The following is a 26,592-nucleotide window of genomic DNA, read 5'->3' as shown; positions in this document are numbered from 1 at the left end:
AGTTTACCCCATCAAGGCTCATGGTGATGATAGCTGCGAAATCAGCATTTCACCCACAACATTTCAAATCAATTTCCAGCCTGCGAGACCTTCAGAAGGAAAATGTCTTTACCGTCAATATTGGATCAGACACAGTGTATTTTGTTTTGCTTGAAATCACATCACAAAAGAATCTTCATATTTCCTTAACTGTGTTTGTGACTCATGTTGCAGGATTGCATTCACCAGCCTTTGTACCCTGTTAACACTCTTGTTAATCCAGACAAGTGACATACCAATTGTGCGGCTGTCACATATGATCTTTTCTTATCAAATGATAATAACATGATAATATTTGCTATATGGCTGGTCTCTTGTAGGGCCTGTAACTGGTGTCACATTACAGAAGAAAGTAGAATAGACAGACTCAGTATTCCATCAGATATTTTTTTATGTATTAGTTATTCAGGCTGCTCCAGGAATCAAGACATATTTTAAAAAACATTCATTTTTTACATAAACTTCACATACATTTACAGAAATGAACCAAATTCAATTATTTTAGGGCTTCTGTTTGCTCAAACTAACTTTCTAAATGCTCTAGTGGAACTGTAGCTTTGGGTTTTATGTTCCTAACTACATGATGAAGTTCAATCAATATTCACTCTCCTATTTGCACTGGTTTGGTCTCTGCATCTACTTATCCCAGACATGGCCAATGTGTTGTTACAGGAGTCCTGTTGCAACAACACAACATCCGTTGGGTAAAACTAACCTGATTCATGACGATCTAATCCCAGCTTGCTTTCACTATTACTGGGTGAACAATCCAACACTTAGTGAATTCTGTTTCGCAATGATAGGCAGACCCAATGATCAACCAATGTCTGTATTTAATGCAATGTTGTCATAGTTATATTTCATAGCTGATTACTGTTGTTTTTGTCCCTAATATTGTTCTTCAGTCAACACCCATATGTTGTACGTAGATCCATGCATCTTTCATTGGAAATATAATGGTGGAGGAAATTGTGATAATGGCACCAGTATATAAAACATGGCAAAAGCAGAGGTGTGAGTCCTTTAATATATTGTGATCTATGGGTCTGTGGGGGTTTTTTTTAGAATAAATGTCATGTCTGTGAACACTTGCTGTGTCCTGCTTGAGTGGTTCCTATTCCGCGTAGGAGTAGGAATATGTCCTACTCCTACACAGAGCTGACTGAAGAGGTACAACTTGTCAAATTCACGGATTTAATGTCATTCTAAGGAGTCTATACGCCTTGTACAGTTATTTTCATTTACAACTCTTCAGTTATGTTTGCTTTAGGTCGAAAGGACAACTAAAAATATATTCAGCAACTATTCCACCCAGTCTGTGAGAAGCTTCAAGTCAGCATTCACAGAAAAATGCAAACTAACAACATTTTACACATTTTAGATGGGTTTGTTTTCAGGGCAAAACTTGAGTTATGTTTGGGACTGAGAATAAATTATAGATCTAAATATTGTTTAAAAAAAAAAAAAAAAAAACACCCCAAAACAAAACTGGTTGTTCAACACTGAGCTAGAAATATCTTCGTTATCATTAATTCTATTGCATATTCCTGATACAGCATTAGATAATTTGGCGAATTCATATTCTAATAAATAAAATCAAAACTAATCCCATAATTGGGACTTCTTTTTATTCTTTAGGTGTGTGGGCGAGGAGCTCGTTCTGTCGTCACATTATATTTTCTCCTGATGTAAACGTCACTCTTCCGGAAAGGTCTACGTAACTGCAGCCAAACCTCATAAAGTGGATCTGAGGGAGGGGGCGAACACAGTCCGCAGCGCAGTTCATTTAGCGCGCATCTGCGCCAGCTTCACAAAGTTCTGCGCTCGTCTCTTTCAACAGGAAAACAGTTAATCGATGGAAATGATTCTTCAAAAGTTTGTCCAAAAGTTGACGCTAAAATAACTCGAGACGTTTTCTGGGCTTCATAATCGACATCTGTATTGGTTTATTGTCTCCAAGCAACGATCATCTGAAGCATTAAGGAAAAATGTAAGTGTCTCTCATTATGTATTTCACCACTTCACTTTGTCCTACCAGAAGCGTTCGTTTAAGCAAGGAGATGAATGAAAATGCATGAAAATACAACTAGATTGTGCTTTGAATGAACAGGATGAGTTTCTATATTACTAACTGCGTTCGTGACTAGCGCCGTTGCCTCGCAGCAAGAAGGTCCCCCTGGTGCGTTTCTGTGCGGAGTTGATCTGCGTGGGTTCTCTCCTGCTTCTTCGCACCTAAAAAAAAAACCCCCAAAAAAAACATGCGATTTAGGTGAATCCGACACATTAAAGTATCCATAGGTGTGACTATGAGCGTGGATATTTGTTTGTCAATGTGTGGTCTTGCGTCTCATCCTCTCGCCAGCTGGGATAGGCTCCAGCATCACCCGCGACCCACATTTCGGAAAAGCGGCTGAAGACGAGACGATGTTTGTTCAGCCGTCTCTCGGGTTTGTCCGCGCTCTCCGTAGCAGTGACTCTCTGGGGTCTAGTCTGTAACGAGCTCCGGCATGACAGGTCCACGGAGGTTGTTTCACTTCCCAAGTACATTTCACGTCGTGCTTAAGCGAGAAAGTGATTTCAATTAGTCTTAATGAAAAATAATCTTAAACAAATGTTTTTAGAATGTTTCTATGAATGGATCACGTGGATATGACTGATAACCATCCTCCAGCTTGTCCTTTGCCTTTGCTGGAATAGTGACAGTCACTGCTGTATTTGCTTCAGGGTGAATAACAAATTTTCATGTGAGAATGTAATTCAAGCTCTTAGGAAACTTTTCTTATTCTGTGCATTTGTTTTTATACATTTGAAATAATTTTTAAGTTTTGTTGCTTTTGTTACTGTTATGAATCCTTGCAAGTGCTGGTTCAACCTCTGTGTTTAGAAGAGTAATGTATAATAATAATAATAATAATAATAATAATAATAATAATAATAATAAAATTTAATAATTATTATTATTGCTGTTGTTGTTGTTTTTTGTTTTAATTGTTTTTACACTATTACATTTTCTTTTTTTTTCATTTGTACCAAATTTCTTCATTAAATGTAGCAGACTTTTTACTCCTCAGCCAATCTGAGTTCAATCTAAGGTTAATTGGAAATAAGATATTTCTATGAACAAAACAATTTTTAGAGCACTATATAAGTTTGCTAATATCACTTTTTCTCTGATTGGCAACTGTGATTTTTGTCCTACATAAGGATGAACAACAGAGATCGCTGGAGGATATGTAAGAGAGTTGGCGCCATGCTGGTCCTGGCTGTGTTGGCAATGACTGTTGTGCGGAGAGGCAGCATCACCATTCAGCACTCTATGGAACTTGAAAGGCAGGCTCGCATGGATGCCTCTGAGGGTGTGGGGCCTCAAGCAAGAGCTGCTGTGGAAATGAAGATGGACACATACCAGGAGATAAAGGGCTTTTGGAAGGTTAAGAAACCAGAGGTGTCTAAAACTCAGTTTACAAAAGAGGAGCCTGAAATCAAAGAGGACAACCCCAGAACCTGGGATGTAGTCAGCACCAACTGTTCTGCCAATCTCAACCTCACAACCCAGGACTGGTATTTGACTCTGAATGAAAGTTTCCAGCAGTTCTTGCTCTATCGACACTGCCGTTACTTTCCCATTGTTATCAACCACCCAGACAAATGCTCAGGTGACATATACATGCTCATGGTTATAAAGTCCCTGGCCACGCAACATGACCGCAGAGAAGCCATCCGGAAAACCTGGGGCAAGGAGCAGGTGATTGATGGCAAGGTGATTAAGCTCCTCTTCCTTCTTGCCAAACCTCCCAGTGAGGAAGAGAGAGTGAACCATCAGAAGCTAGTGGACTTTGAGGATCGCATCTACGGTGATATCCTCCAGTGGGATTTCCTAGACAGCTTCTTCAACCTCACGCTTAAGGAGATTCACTTTCTCAGGTGGTTCCACACTTACTGTCCCACTGTGCGCTATGTCTTCAAGGGAGATGATGATGTCTTTGTCAGCATCAACAACATTTTTGAGTACCTAGAAATTAGCAAGGATGAGAAGGACCTGTTTGTGGGAGATGTGATTTTCAAGGCTAAGCCGATTCGAAAACCAGAAAACAAATACTTCATCCCTGAGGCAATGTATAATAAAACATTCTACCCTCCATATGCAGGTGGAGGGGGTTTTCTGATGGATGGGCCTCTGGTGAGGAAGCTGCACTGGGTGGCTGACACTCTGGAACTGTACCCCATAGATGATGTGTTCTTGGGCATGTGTCTGGAGGTGCTGGACGTTATTCCTGTAAAACATGATGCCTTTAAGACATTTGGCTTAGTGAAACAGAAAACCAGTTCACTGAACAAAGAACCATGTTTTTTTAGGAGCATGATGGTGGTACACAAGCTGCTCCCACCAGACCTCCTACACATGTGGAACCTGGTCAAATCTGACCTTATCTGCTCACAGAAAGTGGAGATCCTATAGCTTGATGGATAAAACTAGGTAAGCACCAAAAAAGCTGAGATTCACTTTGGAAGGTACTTATATGAGACTTGAGTATCTCACTACAGTCTCCTTTATGTGGAGAAGGACATGGACATCATTCTCAGCAATGCAATTTTTGAGTTTCCTCAAAAGTCAAGTAATTTAAGTAGCGTTTTTGAAGGTTTATGTAGACATTTGTATTTTTAATGCTACTCTGAAGGATTGTTCGAAGGATTTTCTAACATGAAGGATTTTTTATATGTATGTGTGTATACAGTATATATATATATATATATATATATATATATATATATATATATATATATATATATATATATATAGAGAGAGAGAGAGAGAGAGAGAGAGAGAGAGAGAGACAGCGAGAGAGAGAGAGAGAGAGAGAGAGAGAGAGAGTGTGTACGCATTGTCGTCAACACCTGTACTTGTCTTTCCTGCTGTGTGAAGTATTTAATTGGCTGGGAACAAGGGAACAGCTGGCACAAAACTACTAATCATTAAAACCCTGCTAATATGAATAAAAATCATAAATGGAAGACTTTATTCCTATGGCAAATGGCGGCATTGGTCAGAGAGAGAAATAATACATTTGATTTGAAAGCCACTGCACATGCTGTATAATCTGTTAGCATTAGGGTTTTGTACAACATGTCCCACATTGTCTTCGTTCTGACCAGTAATGTTGCATTCTGCAGTGGCTTAGTCTAAAGCAGAAGAAAACAGCTCACCTTACCTCAGTGATTTGGTCAAACAGTTCAATCATTCGTCACTTTTTGTCTATGAGTGTTACCATAGTCTTCATATGCAGTGCATGTACCAAATATTTTAATCACTTTTTGTTTGACACGGTGGTCCTTGCACTTATTTTCTTGGAATGTGACTGACTTGATCTTGGTGTCTTGTGTGCTGCCTGTGGATTTTAATGTGCTGATATACTTGACATGAATTTGGTAGAGGGTTTACAATGACACTGTGAAGTTAAAGTGTTGCTGGTATTGGTCGCTGACAAATTGATTTGTCTCCAAACTAAAGGGTTTCTTTTTCTTATTTTTAAGCATGATTGGATATTAACAGATTGTTCCATAATTAAGATATGAATGTTGTGGGCCAAGTGGGGGGTGATATTGGCAAAATGAAAATATACTGTATATTAAAATCAAAGTGTACATTGAGTGTCATTTATAAATAAACTTACTGAAAATAGCTTTATTTGTTAGTCTTTCTTAGATTGTTTATGTGTTTGGCCTTACCAACAGCAAACAACTAGACAACAAAATATCACACTGGGTCACCCAACAATACCATGCATGTTGACATTTGGATATCACTTCCACGCCTTTCATGATGAAAATGTGTCGTATGAGGAAACAGACGAGACGATCGCAATAGACTACAACCATTTACTGTATTTGCCTTGCAAGTTATGATTCTTATAGAGCCTATCCTAGCTGACTACAGGCAAAGAGAGGGTTACTCCCTGGATTAGATGCAAGCTCATTGTGGGGCCACACGAAAGACAAACAAGCATACATGCTCACACCCCAACCCCTGTGACCAGTGAAGCGGAAGAACCCAGAGAAACAGGGAGAGCATGCAAACTCACAGAACGGGCCTTGAACCGGGAACCGCTGTGCTGTGCAGCCAACAGCGCTACCCACTACGCCATCCAAGCTTCACCCACTAAATTTGGTTTAGTTATTATCCTCACAAACTATAAACCTACTGATTTGGATTGACATTTGACACTAATTTTTTATATATATAAATATATTGATTTAATTCCCGAAAGGAAATTAGTGGCACTCTAATTAGTTGAATCATGCATAAACAGTATATTAGGGTGTACAGGCCCTGAACACACAAACACACACACAGGGGGCCTGTATGCATGCATTTATCTAAACGTTTTAGTTGTTTGTTTGTTTTTTACACTAGGGACCAAAACAATCAAGCAAAAAAAAGGTATCCAGAAAGTAGATCAATGTCCATGTTTCAAAACAGGGACATTACTGTAATCAATTCAAAACATAACTTAAAAGGGTTTAACTTGTTCTACTATTCACTTTTTAAATAAGCATAATGTTCAGCTGGTGGACACCAAATTGATCCATTTTATTGCAAAATTCCAATGAGGTCCAACATCAATAAGTAAAAATTAATTTATAAAACAGTGTTTAAATGAAACATGGAAATTAAGTAACATTTAGAAATAGTGTACTTATACTACACACACACACACACACACGCACACACACACACACACACACACACACACACACACACACACACACACAAACATATGCACACACACATTTTGATGAGCAATCATGTTTTACAGTCCTGATGCCCTGTTACTAAGACAGTGCTAACACTTGTTTTTGGGTCCTCATTTAAATGTAAAGTGAATGAAAAGCACTGGTTTTGTGAGATAAAGAGTTGATCTATCAGCCACTATTGTCTGTCAAACCTTCTATTGACCAGGGGCTATAACTGTGTTGGCACTCATTGGTGGATGCTTTTGATGTCAGAATGGTTAAGGGGCTGGCTAGGGGTGCTGCATGCTTTCGCACAAGCACTCTATTTTTTTCAAAGGCATCTGGATCAACATCACTGCAATGGTTGAAGACTTTATTACCAGGGATTCAATGAAAAAAAAATCAGAAAATCTTTAATGTGTTCCTTACATGACAATAGTTCTACCATAAAACACTAAACTTGTATTGCACTTTGGTTATTCGTTTACATGACAAAAGCATTTGTTGGCCTGGAAACACAAACCTTTGTGAACAGTTCAAGAGTGTAACGCCATCATTGCCATTGCATTCGAGACAGGCAAAATGCGACTGTTAAACAAAGCTGACGACACAGTCCTTCTTCATACGTGACCTTTACATTTCCTGATTGATATGTACATACAGAGAACTGTAGTTTTGTTTGTTCTCCTGATTTTCAAGATTGTCATTGTTAGCTCAGCATATAACTTAACTATGAGGGCTACAAACAGCATACTGACTTTATTAAGTTCCTTCAACATAAAATCTGCTTCACCACAACTGGCACCCGGTTCTGTGGAGCTGACATTAGTGTACAATGCCAACTACTGCCCTGGCATACACACTATTGTTTTCAGCTGTTGTTGAGGCTAAAGCTTCAGTCTACAATACTATCACTGACACAATTTAAGCATTATTTTGCAATTTACTTGCAATTCAAGTAATAATTCAGTGTTTTATATTTTGTTCAAAAGTTTAATACTCGTTTGTAAAATGTATGTAACCCTTTAACAGGCAGAGTATGGGATGAGGGGGCCTCTCCTCAGGGCCATCCAATCCCTGTACACACAAAGTGAGACTAGTATTCCGAGTTCTTGGCAGTGAGTCGGACTTCTTCCAAGTGAGTGTTGGTCTTCACCAGGGCTGCATTTTGTTTTTCATGGACAGGATATCAAGGCGTAGTCGTGGTGAGGAGGGTTTGCAGTTTGGTGGGCTGAGGATTGGATCGCTCCTTTTTGCAGATAATGTGGTCCTGTTTTCATCATCAGCTTGTTACCTGGTACACTCACTGATCCGGTTTGCAGCCGAGTGAGAAACACTGCTATTCGCAAAACACAGAGTAGAGTCGCTGATACGTTGCATAGAAAGGAGTCAGTTGAGGGGGTTAAACTTCATGGGCGCCTCCCTAAGGAGGTGTTCCTGGCACGTCCAGCTGGGGGCAGACCCAGGACCAGGTAGAGGGATTATATCTCAACACTGGCTTGGAACGCCTTGGGATTCCCCAGCCAGAGCTGGCTGATGTGGCCAGGGAAAGGGAAGTTTTGAGTTCCTTGTTCAAGCTGCTGCCCCCGCGACCCGACTACAGATGAGTGGATCAAGATGGATGGATGGATGGTGTTCTAGGGTTAAGAAAGTGGAGACATGTCAAAACAGTGGTTTTGAACAGTAAAAAAAAAGATAATTTTGAACTGTAAGTGAACAATTTTATTCTTTTCTGTACGATGAATAAATGAATAAACGTTTTTTTTAATCGTTGCCATTTTTTAACCATCGCTTGGATTCACAAAGTGCATAAATACCTGAAAATCAAAAAAAGTAGCAAGACCATAAATCAACTAATGAATGGAACCAGTTGTTCATCCACTGTTACTTCCTGTCCAAGTCTGTAGAGGTGAGGTAGGCACTCCACCCAATGATAGATGATTGCGTCGTTTTAAAAGGGTGAAGCCTCTTCTTTTCCTTTGGGCTTTTCCCTTCAGGAGTCGCCACATCGAATCAGTTGCCTCCATCTAACTCTGTCTTCTGCATCCTCTTCTCTCACACCAACTACCTTCATGTCCTCTTTCACTGCATACGCTTTCCTCCTCTCTTTCTTCGACATACAGTAGTCCGATTTCCACCGGCAACCTATAGGTCAACAGCACCTGGGCCTCGACCGATCCGGTATGGAAGTCATTGGTCTGATTCGCATGTTTGATTTGGCAAAAGTATTACGTCCGATGCCCTTCCTGACGCAACTTGCACCTGCAGTTTTTGCTTTGTTTACTGTCTGTCAGTAGTACAGACAGTACTACTGACAGACACTAGTGTGTGTGTCTGTTTTGTGGTTTTGGAATTTTGTAACTCTGTCGCTGTGATTTTGAATGATGAGTCAAAAATGTCATCAAGACATTCTTTGTAGTGTTCACGGAAATATGAGTAATGGTGATTTTTCACTTTTTCTTATACATGGGTCATTTGAGGGAAAAGTCAAAGTGTCAAGTGAAAAACGATAATTTAGCAAGACTTCTCTATTATAAAACCTACCAAGACATTACATATTTTCACTTACCATTCTGAAAGAATATTTTATATTGTGTCTACAATGAACAGGGATACAGTTCAGCATCCAGTTGAAAGCAATCTGGCCAATCCTTTTAAGTAGAAAATTTAATGGCTGTTCTGATAAAAGATACATGGTCTGGATGTGGCCTTCAAGGTGTTCAAGACAAGCTGCAACTTTTATTGCAGTACTATGCTTTCATATTAGTATTTGCAAATGGAATCTATATACAGAAGTAAATGTTATCCTTATTGTACGAGTGTGAATATCAGGTGAGAGCTCAAAGATTGAAAAACAGGACAGTCAACATGGCTAACATTACACGGTATAGACAAAGCTCTCCTGAACTCGATTAGTCACAAAAAATCCTAAAATAGAGATACTCAGTGGTACACTCACCTTTGTCTCCTGCCAAAGACACCTACAAGAGTAGAAAGCCCCATTCAGCTACCAGGACCCGACTTCCATTACCTGGTGGTGTGATTGTGGGACTCTTATACTATGAAGCTCAGGATAAGCAAAATTTAAACCTACATTTACATGTCTCCAGATATTTATCATTTGATGTTATGTAGGTCTTTTAAGTTTTAAATTACATGGTTTAACACAGCTTGACTGTCTTGAATTGTCATGTCAGGAAAAAGCAGTTTAATTCCTTGCATACCAAAAGTTTGAACAGCAAAGCTGATACTGCAGCCGATTACCACACTCAGTTTTAGAGGTGAAAGTTATCCTGTTTTAGCTTGAACTAAACGTTTTTAGACTTAAAAAGTTCCAAAGGGCTGTATACATTTAGTAGAGAAGTCTTTCCTTCATCGCAACTATTATCTCCTGTAGTTTTTTTTACCGAAAAGGAAGTAAAATTCAAGTTCTATTAGCTAAAATTAGTTACATTCCTTAACGGTTGATGATCCACCATTTTGATGTTATATATTTTGTGAATATTTTCCTAGTTAAGTGTCATGCAAGACGGTATACTCATACCCCCCACCCCAAAAAAGCTTAGTGGTGTCAATTCAAAATACAGCAGATAAACACTGCCACCTGGTGGACAAAACCCCAACATATGCAAAGTGGTCATGATTAAAATATTGTATAAAGGTTTAATCCAGACTTGACTTTTAACAGATTTAATTTTAAGGGTAGACTTCACAGAGAGACTACATGCATTGCATTTGATTCCAGTATATCTAGCATACTGTGTTGAACAATAGCTGTTATTAAATTCAGAAAATCTTAAATCTTTAAAACCCTACTGATTTTAATCAGTCTAAAAACTGCAATGAGGACAAGACGTTTAAAAATCACAACCTACAAGATTTTATTTAATCAGGTGAAAATTTTCAATCTTAAGATGGAAAAAAATGAGTCTTACATTTTGTTACATAACAGGTTATTCCATCCCGACTGTTCCCCCAGAAAATGACATGACAAATTTTCCACCAAAATCGAGAGCACTGGGTCAAATCCATCAAAATATGCTTTGCACATTACAGTAAAACTTGGCACCTAAAGCAAACTAAACAAAATAAAAACAAACATATGGATACAGGTGTATTTTTTCTTTTTTACAAAAAGGTAAAATTAAGTCTTACAAACTGTTTAAATTTACACAATGTATCATGACAAAAATGAGCATATCTTTCACAGCAAACTGATTTGCCAGACCCATTCCATTTCAACACAGGTAAGCTACTGAGGGTGAGAGGTGCAGGTTTGCAACAGGAACATTCAGTACCAACATGGAACACTTGAGCTGTAAAGGTCAACATACCAGCCTGGTGCAGAAGGGTGGTTCAGGATTTCAGGGGTCTAAATAAAGGGCTAAAATGCCCGTTAACAGTTAAATATATATCAATGATGCTTTCTGGAATGTCCAAAAGCTCTGAAGTGATGAAACCAGAGTCCATTCAAAAAGTAAAACAGACTACAGAATTAATCATCAAATTTAATTTTCTTCCCCTGGGGTTTGGCTCCAAATCCTCCACCTCCTCTTCCACCTGGAAGAAGAGCAGAACAGATATTTACCATAGAGCATTTCCAAGTTCTCTGACTTGCCCAACATATTCTATTCATTCATAAATAACAATACGGAAAAAAATACTAAAATACACGTCCTTTACCTCCAAAGCCACCACCACGGCCGCGTCCACCGCCGCGAGGACCTCCTCTTCCTCTGCCGCCACCACGACCTCCAAATCCACCACGGCCGCCAAAGCCGCCACGTCCACCTCTACCACCACCAAATCCACCGCCAAATCCGCCGCCAAATCCGCCGCCGCCACGGCCTCCACGGAAGCCACCTTCACCCTTGGGCTTGGCATAGTCCAAGGTTACCTTGCTGCCATCGATCTCACCATCGTCCATGGCCTCTTTGGCGGCCTTGCAGTCCTCTTCATTATCAAAGTCCACAAATCCAAAGCTTTGGGGTCAGAAAAAGAAGGATTCATTAAAGTGGAAACACAAAATTGATCAAACACCAGAATATTTAAATGCTACTAAAAATAATCAACAGCAAGAAATCAAGACAAACCATTTACCATTACGTCTATAGGCATCAATTGCGTTTTTTCAACAGGGAGCACTGGGGGACAGTTTGTCATTGAAAATCAGGCTTCTAATCAGGGAATTTAGCGAAATGACAACATATCCAGTTACGAACAGAAGATGGTGAATCAGAGGCTAACGATGCGACAAAGTTTGCGTTTGTCAGTGCGCACCCACGAGCGAACACAGTGTTGCCATGAGTGAGGCATCTTGCGATCAACCAAGAACAGAAAGAAAATGCTGATAAATGTCCAAAGACTAAGAGAAAGTCCGCCGAAGGGGATCAGTTGCTACAAAGTGCTGACCGAGAATGAGTTAAAAAGACAAGGCAGTCAGACACTGTCAATTACAATGCATTGCGGTTTTGAAGCGGGATGTAATTATGACTTTTGTGACCGTCAAGTCTCAAAAAACTCACTGCTGATTTTGTTTCACATCAGACATGGGCAGATGCCACCAAGGCAGCTACCTGTTTTACTGTGAGTTTGATCTACTTCTCACACAAATCTGTACACTGTCACCGCTGGGCAGAGTGGTGATCATGAGAAGAGTATCTCTAGAGGGAATCTTCACAAATCCACAAACATACCCTTTTGAAGACCCAGTGTCTCTGTCTGTGACTATCCTGGCTGCAACAGCTCCCTCAAAAGCATCCTTAAGGGTGTGATCTGTTGTATCCTCATTAAGACCCTTAACAAACAGAGTCTTTGTTGGACCTGTTTGGGAGAGAAGTAATCATTAAAACCGAGGCTTTTACGGTTCGCTTAGAAGCAACAAGCTGAAACCTTTTGCAGGACAGATCAGGACTTGACTATCTTTGAATCATCAGAGTTTCAGGAGATCCAGTTTTCATCACATCTGATCCTGACATATTTATCAAACAATCAACTCATTAGCCATTTGGTTTTCTTTCAACTCACCAGAATTTCCTCTGCCTCCATCTCTACCACCGCTGTTCTGGCTGTATTCCAATCTGATCGGCCGGCCTTCAATATCTGTGTTGTTGAGGTTTTCCAGTGCATCTTTTGCATCATCTGTGCTCTCAAACTCTACAAATGCGAAACTAAGGAAATATGCATTCTATTAGGAAAAGGTCAACATTCAATCATAGAAAAAAAAATATTCTTCATCTAGGCTTGTTGCACAGTAGATATGCACAGCACCCATGTCAAAGGGTGAGCAAAAATATTACTGTGCTTTGGCTCTGCTTCTCGTGCGAATCCAATCAGAATCATGGGTAAGATTAAAAGGAGCTCATGAGAAGGGCTAGTCAGTTTACAGATTATGCTCCTAGACTAACCAAGCCACTTACCCTTTAGGTCTACCATCTCTCTGGGGGATTCTTATGGATACAGCCTTCTCAAATGTGGACTGGAGAACATCCTCTGTGGCACTGAAGGCTAGGTTGTTTACGACCAGTGTTTTACTGGCTGCTCCTGATACTAAACGAAAAGAAGGAAGAAAGGGGAATGATAAGATCCAATGCACACAAACTAATATTCTGCAACAAATCATTACACTCTTAGAGTATAGATCAGGGATCATCAAGTGGTGTTAAACCTGTCACATCCTAACTGACACAGATTCCTGTTAGTGTTACTCTCCACCTCCATTTTTTAATCTGGGGCCCTAACACCAAATCAAGCAGCCCCCACACAGGGTTTTTCTGTGAGCAGATAACAGTGCACTGGCATGACTACAGGCTTGTTTGGGAGAAACACTTGTCTATTAGAAGCAAAGTGTCCTTTTAGTTTCCTTTACTAACTGCTGATTTAAACCTCATGCTTGGGAAGTTGAGAAGTTTCTAATAGCAACCAATTTGTCCTTCGAGTTTAATTTGATCACGACTTTCACAGATGTACAAAATATCCAAGACATTTACTCACCTGACATCCTGGCCCCTTTCTGACTCTTTTCTCCAACGTAATCTAGCATGATAGACCTTCCCTGTACGTCAGAGCCCTGAGCCTCCTCGAGCATCTTCTCGGCTTCACCTTCAGTTTTGAACTCCACGTAGGCAATGCTGTGACAGAAAAACAATTTTGTGTCAGAAACAAGACTAATTTGTTGTCATTGGAAAATGCTGTTCAACAATTTGGAAAAGGTAGATTCACAATGAAATCTGGACAATTTATTTCCATCGCCTTAGGCCTATGGGTATGTTTGTTCCCTATGGTCTGGAAATCATCTCAAGTTGGTAAGACTAGCAGGGAACTTTCTAATGCTCCTAGTGTACATAAAGATAGCTCGTTTGTTCTTACCCTCTGTTTGAACCGTTCTGGCCTGGAGGTACCCTGATGTCAACCGCATCTTCAAAGACTTCCTTCAGATCCTCAGCCGTTGCAGAGAAAGGAAGGTTTTTGACAAACAGTGTTCGTGCATCCCTCTCTGCATTAACAAACAAAATTGTCAAAAAGGGTAAGGGGACTTCATTTCAATATTCAAAAACTTGTGAACTCCAGTTTACTGCTTGGAGTGACATTTCCTTTTTCTGAACTTTTCTGAAACAAAACCCGTAAAAGCCACCCCATTTCAGACTCGAGCAAAAATCCATTTAAGACTGTACCAGTGATTGAGGATAGAACCGGCAGACAGCAAAATACACACCGGTACCGAAGACATAGCACTGTTTTTTTCTTTTCCTCCAAACATTACACACATGAGTATGGAATGACCACATGTATGCCAAGAAAAGGAGGGGTTGTGGTACTTTTTCCACTAGGGTGCAGCAACCGTGATGCAGGATTGTAGGATGATTGTAGTAGTAGTGTAGATGAGTGTGTAAGTGATTACTTGCATAGTTATTGTGAATATTTTTTTGCAGTCATTTCAATTGACATCACTTACCTTTCTTGCCCTCCTGTGAGCCATCTTTGGTTCTGGGCATGTCCAACTTCAGCTCCTGACCCAGTACTTTCTTGCCATTCAGCTCCAGTGCTTTCTGCATATCTTCCTCAGATGAAAATTCCACATAGCCAAATCGCCTGTTAAGACAAGTCAAAAAGAACTATGAGACATTCTTGCTTAAAAAACAGCCATAGCCTGTACATCAGCCATGGAAATAAAAGGGACAAGGCATTTTCACTTATTCATGCAATTTCTTCAGATTTACTGCTCACTTGGATCCACCTAGCCGGACATCTGCCACCTCAATATTGTTCTTTGAGAAGAATTTCCTTAAAGATGCTTTGATTTCATCGAAGTCTTTGTTGGCATTCAAGTTTCCAACAAACAGGCTGAACCCTGATGTACAGAAGAGAACATTTAGACTTTTGAGTTTGTATTTTCTCGAAGATATCAACAGTCTTAATTAGACCAGGAAAGTTCAGAATACAAAAAGTGACATCACATATCAGTATTAAGTCCCTTGTTGATCATCACAATTTTTGCTGAAATCGACAGATGTATTGGTGCATTTACTCCTACCTTCTTCAGACTTGGCCTTCTTGGCAGGAGGGGCTTCCTTCTTACCCTCTGCCTTCCTCTTTGCAGGACCTGGGGCTTCTGTGAAAAAGAGAAATCAATCATGTCATTCATATATGATTTGGCCGACACTGACAAAGGCAGAATGGATCAAGAAGCAGCATACTTTATCGCTGTTGGGAAATTATTTTTTCCACTCAAATCTATTTTCACACATATACATGCCCCTGCACACATGCAAAGGGGAGCCTATAGGCATACAAATAAGGAAATGATGGTAGAGCTGTGGACAGTCGTGTTGCGCCTTGTTGGAGGACAATGCCTTGCTTAAGGGGAACCTCCGGAGTGCTGAGCAGGTGAACTGGCATCTGTCCGCCCACCAGTCCACTCCAAACATTTGGTCTTGAATCGGCTGCCCTCTGATCCCTGGCCTAGTGGACTGAACTACTGCCGCCCAACAGTCATATGTACAGTATACTTTATGTATATCAAATGCGTAGTGGGGGGCAAAACAAACAAAAACCCAAGGTAAATTAGGCCCATAGGCAGTTGGCACTGCTACCAGAAGTCAAAAGGCAAACTAGAACCAAGGCAGTCGCAACCTGCAACATCCCGTGACACCCCTGAATTCAAAATTTTACCCTGACCTACTTGCGTAGGTCAAAGATCAAAGCACTAACTTTGATCTATGGCCTTACACTATCCTTCTCCTTTGTCTTTATATGTTATCCGGATCATGAGTTTACAAAAGTTGATATTTGACCTTGACCTAGTTTTCTGAAGGTCATCATCTCATTTTCATCACCTTTGCCGCCCAAGAAATGCGCTTTTTGTTTCATTTTTCTATCTGCAACGGTTGCGAAGATATTTGGTGGACATACTAATGGACGAACGGACAAACAGACAAATACAATATAGCACCGCTTTGAAGCGGGATGTAACAAATGACAACCATCTACAAGCAACCAGGCCTAAAAATGAACATTTATAAATTAACATGAGCATTTACACCTTTAGACAATGTATGCGAGAAATATTTCTAACGTCTGTGGATAGTGGACTATCCACTTTCTCAATTCTGAGATAGTGGATAGTCCATTTTATCTGAATGTGAACAGACTCCACTCACCCAACTATGACATGGCGCAAGTACAATTTTCAATTACGTCGCACCTTCCCAATAGTCACCTCTTCCTCGCCAAGCAATTCTTATTGCAGGCTGCTCTGTCCACTCAGAACAGTTGGTATCAATTTAGAAATCATTAAGTCCAGCCCACAGAAAATTCATTTGTTTCATCATTCTTTAGAATTTTTTTTTTAGATGTACCTGTTTGCTACAGTTACAATAAACTTTTAATTTTAAAATAGTTAAGTTTTAGGACATTCAACAGAAGATTTACTCTGAGATGCCAAAGTGTGGTTATCTGTGAATTGTGACTAAACTGATTACAGGATTTGGCGTTCCCCCCCGCCTCACACCCCGTGCCAACTGGGAAAGCCTCCAGCTCCCCGTGACCCACTGCACCGAATACAGTGGAAGAAGATGAACAAATTAATTTTCCCCCATCAAAACTCACCTTCGTCATCCTCCTCCTCCTCGTCATCCTCCTCTTCGTCATCGTCCTCCTCCTCTGATGACTCTTCCTTGGCCTTCACCATGCCTGCTTTCTTTGCTTTAGTGGCTGCTGGAGCAGGTGTGGTGTCCATCTCCTCTTCAGAGTCTGAAGATGCAAACATTGAGGTATTTCAACAAAAATTCAGTTATCATATTGAAAGCACCAGCCAATGTGAGTACTTATCAGATCCATATCAAAGTGACATCATACAGAATCAGTATTAAGTCCCTTGTTGATCATCATACATTCTGTTGTGACCGCAGCAGATGGGTCATCAATTAGCAACGCATTATCAGTGATACAAAAGAGAAAAGTGATCGAAAGCTAACCATCTTCATCGTCTGACTGTTCTTTGGCAGCCTTGGCCTTTGCAACTTTTTTAGCTGGAGGTGTCTTCTTTGGAGGAGGGGCCTCTTCTTCTGAATCTTCCTCTTCATCATCGTCATCATCATCATCAGAAGGTTCTTTTGCAGGCTGAGCTTTTGCTGCAGATTTGGCCGCTGGTTTAGCAGCAGGCTTAGCTGCAGGTTTCGCTGCCTTCTTGGGTGGCGGGGCTTCTTCTTCAGACTCATCTGAAGATTCGAATCATATCATTTTCAATTTTTAAAAAAACACCGCAATTCACTTCGAAAATATGAGCAGAGGAGAAACTTCTTTAGAAGTTGGAAATGTGTTGCAACAGTATTGCAATAAAAAAATAAAAAAAGTCAGAACCATTTCATTTAATTCTATGAGTAATGGACAAGTCACAGCACAAATGTCAATTTTACAAGAAAGCCATTCAAGATATTTTGTATAAATTGGAAAGACCCTTTTCCATTATCTGCTACTCTGACCTTTTCATTAATCCAATAGCTGATAACTTTAAAGTAATTGATTCTAACAGAGGATTGATTCTGCTGCACTGTTACTCGTTTCTCCTGCTTGTAAGCTCATTTCTAAACAATGGTGATTCTTCACATTTAACTGAATGAGTTATATCACAAAATGATACTACTTTCTTCGAGAGAACCCAAACACTCCTGAAGGCAGCTCTGACATCGATTTCTGCCTCAAACCATGATAATGTGGCATTACATCATGTAATTCAGTGAGGTCAAAAGCACAGGAAGTATAGCCTTTCAAACAGCACCACAATAGCAAGTAAGCCAAAAACAAAGTTGCAAGCACGGTTTGAATAATATGACCATATGCAACATGTCCTTAGGAGAACACAATGATCGTGCCACACAGATGGACTACTGAATGTTCCATTTCTCTTTTTCAAATTTAAAATGGGTTGCCAGAGATCCAATATCAAAATTCTAAGCAAAAAATAAATTGTCTGTTGGCATTCCCCTTACTGGTGCCCCCACCAGCCCACCCAAAGTCACTTTTTGGCAGAAACACAAAGTTAAACTTCCTACCATCATCATCCTCCTCTTCTTCGTCATCAGACTCCTCAGCTTTTGTCGGGACTGCCTTGGGTTTGGCTGGTGTTGCTTTCACAGGGGTTTTTTTTGGTGGAGGCGCTTCTTCAGACTCATCTGCAAGTTGTTAAGAACAAAAGACTTGATCAGAGAATGTAAATTTTTAAGATCATGAAAACTGCGAGGGGAGCAACAACAAAGATATGGGAATTTACAGTACAGTGCACCAGTGTGGTGAATAGGTGTGATAAGGTAGTAATACAGTGTACCCTCATTCTTTGCGTTTAATGCGTTCCAGGAACCCAACGTAATTCTGCGATAGAGCAATGGACTATTTACCTTATTATTTATGGTAATTTAAACGTTTATAATCCTCACCATACTAATATTCAACCACGTTCTATCTGTATTACGTTTTCCCACACTCTTATCGGCTGTTTAAAGCATTTTTGTGTCTCACCAATGTCTGAGACTCACGAAACCCAGCGCACTTCCGGATGCCGTCAGCCAATAGAATGCACGTATGGTATCATGTGACTTCCTACCAAAAATCTGCGATGAGAAGTCGTAAAACCTACTCCAGGGGGTTAAATGTGGTGCATTAAGAGGTACTCTGTTCTCCAAGAAAAAAAATACAACATACAAAAATTTGATCAGTGTTTACTGTGTTTCGGGTTGGTGGGGCAATGAGGGCTAGGGTGCAGTTTCCGTTCTGCTTATTGGTTTTTAAACAAGAACACTCATTGCAAATGAAGGCCACTCCTGGATAGACGCAACCATCAGCAAGGACCGGTGTAGTCCGAATTATGCTAACTTAACCCTTAAAACCCTGAGCTATTTTGACCGGTTTTTGGTACTTTTGATATTTGTCTCTATTACCACATTAAAAAGGACTTAAAGTACCCATGCTTGGTATGGTTATCTTCAGCACAACTTCAGCTATATGAAGAGATAACTTCCCTATAACTTACTCTATTGACATATTGGGGCAAAATAGACATTCGGAAATGGAAGAATTTTATGTTACTGCACATAAAATCCACAAACATGCTGATCCAATTCATTTTGAACTCATATAATTATATACAGTTTGTGTCATTTGTGCTACTCTTCAAAGGAGTTTGTTGGGCCAAAATAGAGTTAAATTCGAAAATGGAACAAATTGTATTTTATTGTACATAAAAACCCAAAAAAAGCTAATTGAATTTAATTTTTGGCTAAAAAAGGTTGCCATAGGCTTCTCATATAACTATATGCAGTTTGTGTCACTTGTGCCACTCTTCAAAGGAGTTTTTCAAAAGAAGACTATGCGCACGATTCACGCATAAAAATGCGTGAATCCTGCATATAGTCGTTTGCATCATGTAGACGTTTGCGTCACATGACAAGATGCACCAATCACGGTACGTGTTATAATCACTTGACAAGCATGTATGAATCGCGAAACATGTATACATCATGTGAATATGAATATATGAATATGTGAATATCTCCGGTTTTCCAGGGTCAATCGGCTCCAAATAAAAACCAAAAGACAGTTTCACATCTATACTGTCACGTAAACATGAGCACAGAAAGCCACACGAGACTTTATTTGTTAAGAATGGTTTAAATACATAATGCGCTCTGATCAAGCCGGCGTGATCATCGGGCTTTAAGGGTTAACATCGTGAACAATTAACTGCTGTTAAATGTCAAAAGGAGTGTCCTTACCTTGGAAATTAATGACAAAGTAAAGTGCACATGGGAAGCTGCAGAGCTGCAAGTCAGGTTGCACAGCAAAGGCTTTTTCATGAAATACCACAAATTTCTGAATCTCTTACACTTGCTTTCTCGAAGGTTAAAATTACATCTCGATGTATTTATTTGTTGATAATGGGAATTGTGGGTAATGTTATGAACATCACTGCATTAAACAAAGATGCACATGTTTTCTCACACTATAATGTCCCTGACTGATTTGTTTCCAATGAAGTAAATCACTTACCAGAATCATCATCTTCATCATCATCTTCTTCCTCACTCTCTGCTTTTTTGGCCGCAGCACCATTTTTAACTGGCGTAGGTTTAACGGGTGTGGCTTTCTTCACCACTTTAGGTGGAGGAGTCTGGAATACAAACCACAAACTCACTGCAGACCTACCTTTTGGATTACCTTACTGGTTCACAAATCAACCAATACTTCAGCGGCGACTAAGTAGTACAACATACCTCCTCTTCCTCATCACTGCTTTCCTCTTCGCTGGATTCCTCCACTTCTTTAGGGGGTGGTGGAGCTTTCTTCTTCAGAGTAGCTTGCTTGCCTGCTGCCTGTAAGAAGAGGAACAAAGTAGAAATTTAAAAAAAAAATTTTGTTGAGTTTTATTAGTCAAAGCAAATACAACTATAGCAGATACCCTTTCACAGCCTGATTCAGCATGGTAGGGGCAAGACTTAAATAATGGAGCCATTAATAATTTTTAAAGCCCTATCCGACATCCTACTCTTATGAATCACATGAAAAAAAAGTTTAATTGTTAACTTATTATAAAGTATTGTCTCAATCGGTTAGGCAAAACAGGAGCCCTTTTCAAAGATTTTCTCCATGAGGTAGTGTGGTGGGTGGATTGATTTAAACAGCTTTGCGTCGTCTTCACCTCGTGTGTCACTCAGAGCAGGCGCACAACCCACGTGGAGCCAGAGGGGTCGGGTTGGAAGCATGGCGGTTCAGTTATCCATTTGTTTAAATACAGACCGAAAATCTAGCCAGGTAGCTCGCTTTGTGAAGCATACAATATATTGTAATTACCAAAAATATTTTGTCACGTTAAAACGATGAACTATACACACACACACACACACACACACACGCGAGTAACTCAGATAGCTTAAGCTCTGCATGTTGCTAGTTAATTAGGACCGATGCACACGAAAACCAATGCGCGATACCGTTACAACATTTATTTAAACTGATCAATAAAATAACGACTACTTATTAGATGTCCAGCTTCTGCGACGTGCCATTTACTCCACATCTACTTCTAGGAACCTCTGAACTCTATGCCTGCATCGAGACCGCGCATGGGCGCCATGATGCCATCTTGATTATCGCTAGCAGGCCAGAAACACAGCAAGCTACGAACATGGCCGAACAACGGAGAAGGAAGTCTTTGAATTCAGTGCTGCGCCACATTACTTAGTCGATTGGCTAGACACTAACACAATTTACAAAATCAACAAACTGAAGCAATGACTTGAATTAAACACAGACACTTCGTTTCCTCTCTAACGTAGCAACTTCTGAGCAAAAGGCCTCAGCCGTAAATACAGCTTTGTATCACAAAAGCATTGAATAAAACGGCATTACGGATCATTTGGTCTTACCTTTGCTAGCTTCACCATTGTGCAGTTGTTGTGTGTTTCAAGGAAACACAAAAAATTGGACGTTTGGAGACAAGTGAATAAACTGCTAATACACACACGTGGCCCAGCCTACACCGCTCAGTGGAACATGGGGAAAGGAAAGACAGTTTGGTTGAAGACTGCGTGCTTACTCTCCTGCTTCGCGCGCTCACGTTGACCCACCCACATGACTTTTTCCACCAATCACGAGGTTTGATTTTTGCCCGTGCCCGCGCCTCGAGAACTCAGGGCACTGCCTCGAAGACAGACGATAAAATGAATTATATTCTCTGGAAATGTCATAATAAATGCCCTGTAATGTTAATTTAAGTACATAAATTGAGGGGAAAATAATTCTGTGAAAAATATTTAGTGCCAAGACAGACGTCGGATGTGATATGTTGAATTTATCAAGAGATAGCCCTTAAGTAACTTGAATGTTTAGGTAAATATGAGATGCTAGTGGGCTTAAATATGGATATGACCACTCAGCACAACGCGTCTACGGCTCTCATGCAGCTGTTGTTGAAGCACGTGGTATGAGCCAGGGGACACTTCTATCTGTAGGCAGACTCCATAGTAGCATACAGAGAAGTTTATTCAGTGTGAAATCTGAAATACTACTCCAGTTCATTACTTAAATTTTCCCATGGAGTCCCGTTAATCGAATCTTTAATTAAAAGGAAATCATAATTTATGTACCATAAAGTTCCCCTTTGAAGATTTCATGAAATATGATCTATATACTTTGCTGCTGTTTGTTGTCCAAAACACAAGACGACACAATAATAAACACAAAAATAAAATTATATGTTATGATGTTATTTTTAATATTTTATATTTTATTTATCATATCACTCTTCAAAAGCAATAAGAATGTGTGAAATATATGTCTGGTACTGCAGAACAGTATTATAGTCAATTCTTTGTTGTTCCCACGGGAACAACCCATTTCAGCAATTAACCCTCAACACCACATAGAGGCAGCATTGCTTCTTATATGCTTTACTCGTTTCACACAGAGAAAAAAAAAGGATGCCAGTCCAACCCCAGCACCTTGTCTTTCATCAACAGAGTTAAGCAAACAATTTGTGTTACCCACTATTTTATTATTGGGCAGCGGTGGCTCAGTGGTAGAGAGGGTGGTAGAGTGGGTCATTCAATGTTCCTAAGATCGGTGGTTCGATTCCCCCTCCCGCCCAAAAAAAACACCCAGAGTGTGAGCTGACAGTGGGAGGTGTCAGCTCACCTCTGAAGCACTGCTGAGGCTCCCTTGAGCAAGGCATTGTCCCCCTTTACAAGTTGCTCATTTGGGGCGCTCCTCAAAGGGGCTGTCAGACACTCAACCTCCCCCTGCATGCCTACAGGCCCCCTTGTGTGTGAGAGAGCTTGCTACAGAGGCCTGTACAAACTAACATGTACAGTATGCATGCATTTGAACTATTACTAACTAGAGTGTGCTCTTAATTTCCCTTTAGGGATCAGACCAGTATATATACAGTATATATATATATATATATATATATATATATATATATATATATATATATATATATATATATATATATATAATTTATTTATTTTTAAATGGTGAGAGTGTTTATTTTAAATTTGTAAATGTTCTCCCTGATTATATTTCAGAATTTGGCTGGGATTAAACACGTTGTGTTTTTATACAGACTATGTTTTGTGGACTTTGTTTCATTCATACCGTTCATCTTATCCACCTTCTTACTACTGTAGTGTCAGTAACACAGTGACATTAATGTTGCATCTACGAAGGTAATGCATGTTGTTTATCCTGCCAATTTATTACCCCGCCAACGCTCACTTCTCAAATAGAAATACAGGGTTAGATGGATGGATGGATGGATGGATGGATAGATGGATGGACGGAAAGACAGACAGACAGACAGACAGACAGACAGACAGACAGACAGACAGACAGACAGACAGACAGACAGACAGACAGACAGACAGACAGACAGACAGACAGACAGACAGATAGATAGATAGATACATAGATACTTTACTAATGCTTGAATGGAAATTAAGATGCCATAGCAGATCCATACATTAAATTATTATAAAGGTAAAATGAGATGCATGCAGCCAGTTGTCCTTCTTCTCTGGTGAAAGGACTGAAGACAATACAGTGGTCAGAACTGTGACCTCACAGAAAAGGAAAGTTCCAGATTTTCAACATTAAAAATGGAATTTGAATGTCTTCCCACAGTCAAACAGGACATAGAATATGGGTGAAATGTGACCATGAGACTATATGAAATGTGTCTGTGTGAGTGAATATGAGCTTGAGATATAAAAATCATCCATTTATCCATTTTCATCTATCCATTTTGTGATGCACCGCTTTCCCCAGCAGGTGGTAAGTCCACTGGAGGTTGGGCCCACATTGTCCTTTTGGGCTGAGCCAAGCCGGGCCCCATGGGCAGAGGCCTAGCCATCAGGTACTCACATACAAGCCCCAGGCCAGGCTCCAGGGGGGCCTTGGTTGCACCGTATCAGGCCATGTCACAGCAGTTGTCGATATTGCTTTACTCATTGGGGTGTATATAAAAATCAGTGTAAATGGTTTGGAGTGAATTGCAGCTGCAAATTTAAAGCAATGACCTTCTTGTGTAGTTTATTACTGTCTTTTCAATGTCTTTCAAACAAATTGTGCTGAATTCACAGAACAAACAAAGCCATTCCTTTCCCACCACCTCGTCTACACGAGGTAGTCACTGCTGTCACGAAGGCATGGATTAAACTGAGTGAATAAAACAAACAGACAACACAAAAGTGAAATAGATGTGCCCTAGAATTTTAGGTCATTGAGGATATTCATTATGACAAAAAATGCATTAATTTCTGGGCAATAACCCAAATGGACCAGACCAAGATTTGCACTCAGCTACAAATTGTTGTTAAAAGCATACAGTAGTAAATCTTGATGTTTCTTAAACTTTCATAATTTTTGCCAATGTTTGCATCAACTAAAATATCTTGTCTGCTATTAGTAAGTCAGTAACTGCAGTAGTAAAAAAAATTCGGAACCTGGCCAACTTGTCAGCTGCTACAAGGTTTGGACAATATTAGAAGAACACATTACAGGCCCAAGAGTAAAGTGTTTAAAAAAATCACTTCTCATTCCTGGAGGCATAAATACTGGGTTATTTTCAAGAAGAATATCTTTAGGCCTTCAAGTTTCCTGGTTGTTAGTTTACAAAGTGCAATTTTCTGACCATGCATCTGTGAGGGTTTCAGATCTCATTTATATACAGTACATCGTCTTCTTGCTTGTGATGCAATTTAATTTAATGGTAGTGCCTATCATGGATCATTGAATTTTGCAAAGTATTGTTAATTACGTCAGCTTTTCAGCAGCTTCATCATCTTTGTTTAATGTTTGAGCTTGTGGAGATTTTTTTTCCGTTTTTAAAAGTTCCGTTCATGTTTTTGCAGAATCCTTCCTTTCTTTTTCTGATCAGTGTGCCTGAGGGAGTGACATCTAGTACAACTTTTCTGAGGTGCAGTGTATTTGTGTGTGTGTGTGTGTGTACATATTTTTGTTTTAGTCAACATATCATCAGTTAACATATGTTTACTGTTGTTGCTTATTGCAGTTTCTGCCATTCATTAAAAAAGGATTCTCTCTCCTTAAAAAAACAAAACAAACAGGAATGAATCCATTATCAACATTTGATTGGTTCATAAATAAATCTGTCAATAAAATCTTTGATTTTGTAAAATTACTTTTATAAGATTATATTGAAAATGTATTGAGTCACTGAACCTTTCATTTTTATTATGGATTAATTGTTCAATGATGGGGTCAATCGTTGGTGCGATTGATGTAATTGTTTTGTCCTGTCAGTTCTTTGCTGCTCTCTGGTTTGGGAAAACAGTGCAAGTCATCACAAAATTTAGATGGAGGAAAACTTTTGTTCATCCATTTTTCTGAATATTTTGTATTGTGGGAGGAAATGAAGCATTAAAAAAAACATAAAAAATTTGATAAATATATATATTAGGCACCCTGATTGTGATGTATTCTTGTATTACATTTTAATCTTTGTCCAACATACAGCAGAGGTTTTTGGTATTTCACCTACTTCCAAGGTAAAAGTAGATTAGTAGGAAATGCCCAAAGATGTAAAAACAACCACTTCAGCAGCCCTCTCAGCATCAGGAACAACTGGATTGTTAGACCAGAACATTTCAGTTATTAGTTTTCATTGAGGTGACCCTGATATGTTGGTCTAACAGTAAAAATGTTCTGAATGCTGAAAGAGTTGCTGAACGGGTTGTTCATTAGCATTTCTTATGTTCAGTCATCTAGTCCATTGTAACACTGTTGCCCTGCTTCATTCATTCATTCATTCATTCATTCGTTCGTTCGTTCGTTCGTTCGTTCGTTCATTCATTCATTTGTTCATGCATTCACTTGTCCATTCGTTCATGTATTCATTTTCTCTAACCGCTTAATTTTTTATAGTAGAAAACTATCAGACTATCAATAAAGGGATCAAACCTATGCTCTTTGATACCACTGCTATTGACGAGACCTTGTTAAATCTGAACTAAATGTGGACAAGTGATAGTCAAGATGGCAATAGTGCAGCTATTTTCTTGGTCCCTGACATGCTAAAGAATCCAAAGTACCAAATTTTCATTTGCAAGAAATGCAGAAATTTCTGCAACTTGAATTTACCACCGTCAGTGAAACAAACCCTGAGAGGATGTGTGATAAGTGCACATTGAATGCTCTTTTTATATTTTCGAAAACATTTACAATTATTTGAGACCAAAAGAAAAAAGTTACAAACAGAATAGACCTGCAGTTTGAATCAATTTTCAAAATGTTACATAAATAAAACTCATA

At 39.5% G+C, this 26,592-nt stretch overlaps 2 protein-coding genes and 2 non-coding genes across 6 annotated transcripts; 1 reads left to right on the top strand and 3 right to left on the bottom strand.

The window, feature by feature from the left end:
- Positions 1 to 1,820: 1,820 nt before the first annotated feature.
- Positions 1,821 to 4,741, top strand: b3gnt7 (UDP-GlcNAc:betaGal beta-1,3-N-acetylglucosaminyltransferase 7). Of its 2 annotated transcripts, XM_068319835.1 has the most exons (3): positions 1,821 to 2,029; positions 3,244 to 4,297; positions 4,396 to 4,741. In XM_068319835.1, coding segments are annotated over exons 1-3 (1,125 nt in total). In that variant the 5' UTR covers positions 1,821 to 2,027; the 3' UTR covers positions 4,465 to 4,741. The 2 variants fall into 2 exon arrangements, with proteins under 2 accessions (XP_068175936.1, XP_068175935.1); XM_068319834.1 differs by having other exon boundaries at positions 3,244 to 4,741.
- A 5,886-nt stretch (positions 4,742 to 10,627) lies between these two features.
- Positions 10,628 to 21,846, bottom strand: ncl (nucleolin). 2 transcript variants are annotated; one of them, XM_068319401.1, is made up of 16 exons: positions 21,690 to 21,846; positions 20,538 to 20,636; positions 20,314 to 20,434; positions 18,324 to 18,443; positions 17,247 to 17,489; positions 16,879 to 17,022; positions 15,305 to 15,382; positions 14,998 to 15,121; positions 14,726 to 14,862; positions 14,140 to 14,266; positions 13,765 to 13,901; positions 13,191 to 13,320; positions 12,799 to 12,941; positions 12,468 to 12,594; positions 11,455 to 11,753; positions 10,628 to 11,331 (listed from the first exon to the last, which is right to left on the bottom strand). In XM_068319401.1, exons 1-16 carry the CDS (start codon positions 21,705 to 21,707, stop codon positions 11,267 to 11,269), a joined length of 2,112 nt encoding a protein of 703 aa, XP_068175502.1. In that variant the 5' UTR covers positions 21,708 to 21,846; the 3' UTR covers positions 10,628 to 11,266. The 2 variants fall into 2 exon arrangements, with proteins under 2 accessions (XP_068175502.1, XP_068175504.1); XM_068319403.1 differs by lacking the exon at positions 17,247 to 17,489.
- Positions 14,437 to 14,577, bottom strand: LOC137599537 (small nucleolar RNA SNORA57). Its single transcript, XR_011036833.1, has one exon. It is a non-coding gene; the product is annotated as a small nucleolar RNA SNORA57 (small nucleolar RNA).
- LOC137599536 (small nucleolar RNA SNORD82) lies at positions 15,199 to 15,266 on the bottom strand. Its single transcript, XR_011036832.1, has one exon. It is a non-coding gene; the product is annotated as a small nucleolar RNA SNORD82 (small nucleolar RNA).
- Positions 21,847 to 26,592: the final 4,746 nt, after the last annotated feature.

This window comes from Antennarius striatus, chromosome 7 (assembly GCF_040054535.1).
Source record: "Antennarius striatus isolate MH-2024 chromosome 7, ASM4005453v1, whole genome shotgun sequence".
NCBI lineage: Eukaryota > Metazoa > Chordata > Actinopteri > Lophiiformes > Antennariidae > Antennarius > Antennarius striatus.
This window is presented reverse-complemented; position numbering and strand designations above follow the sequence as displayed.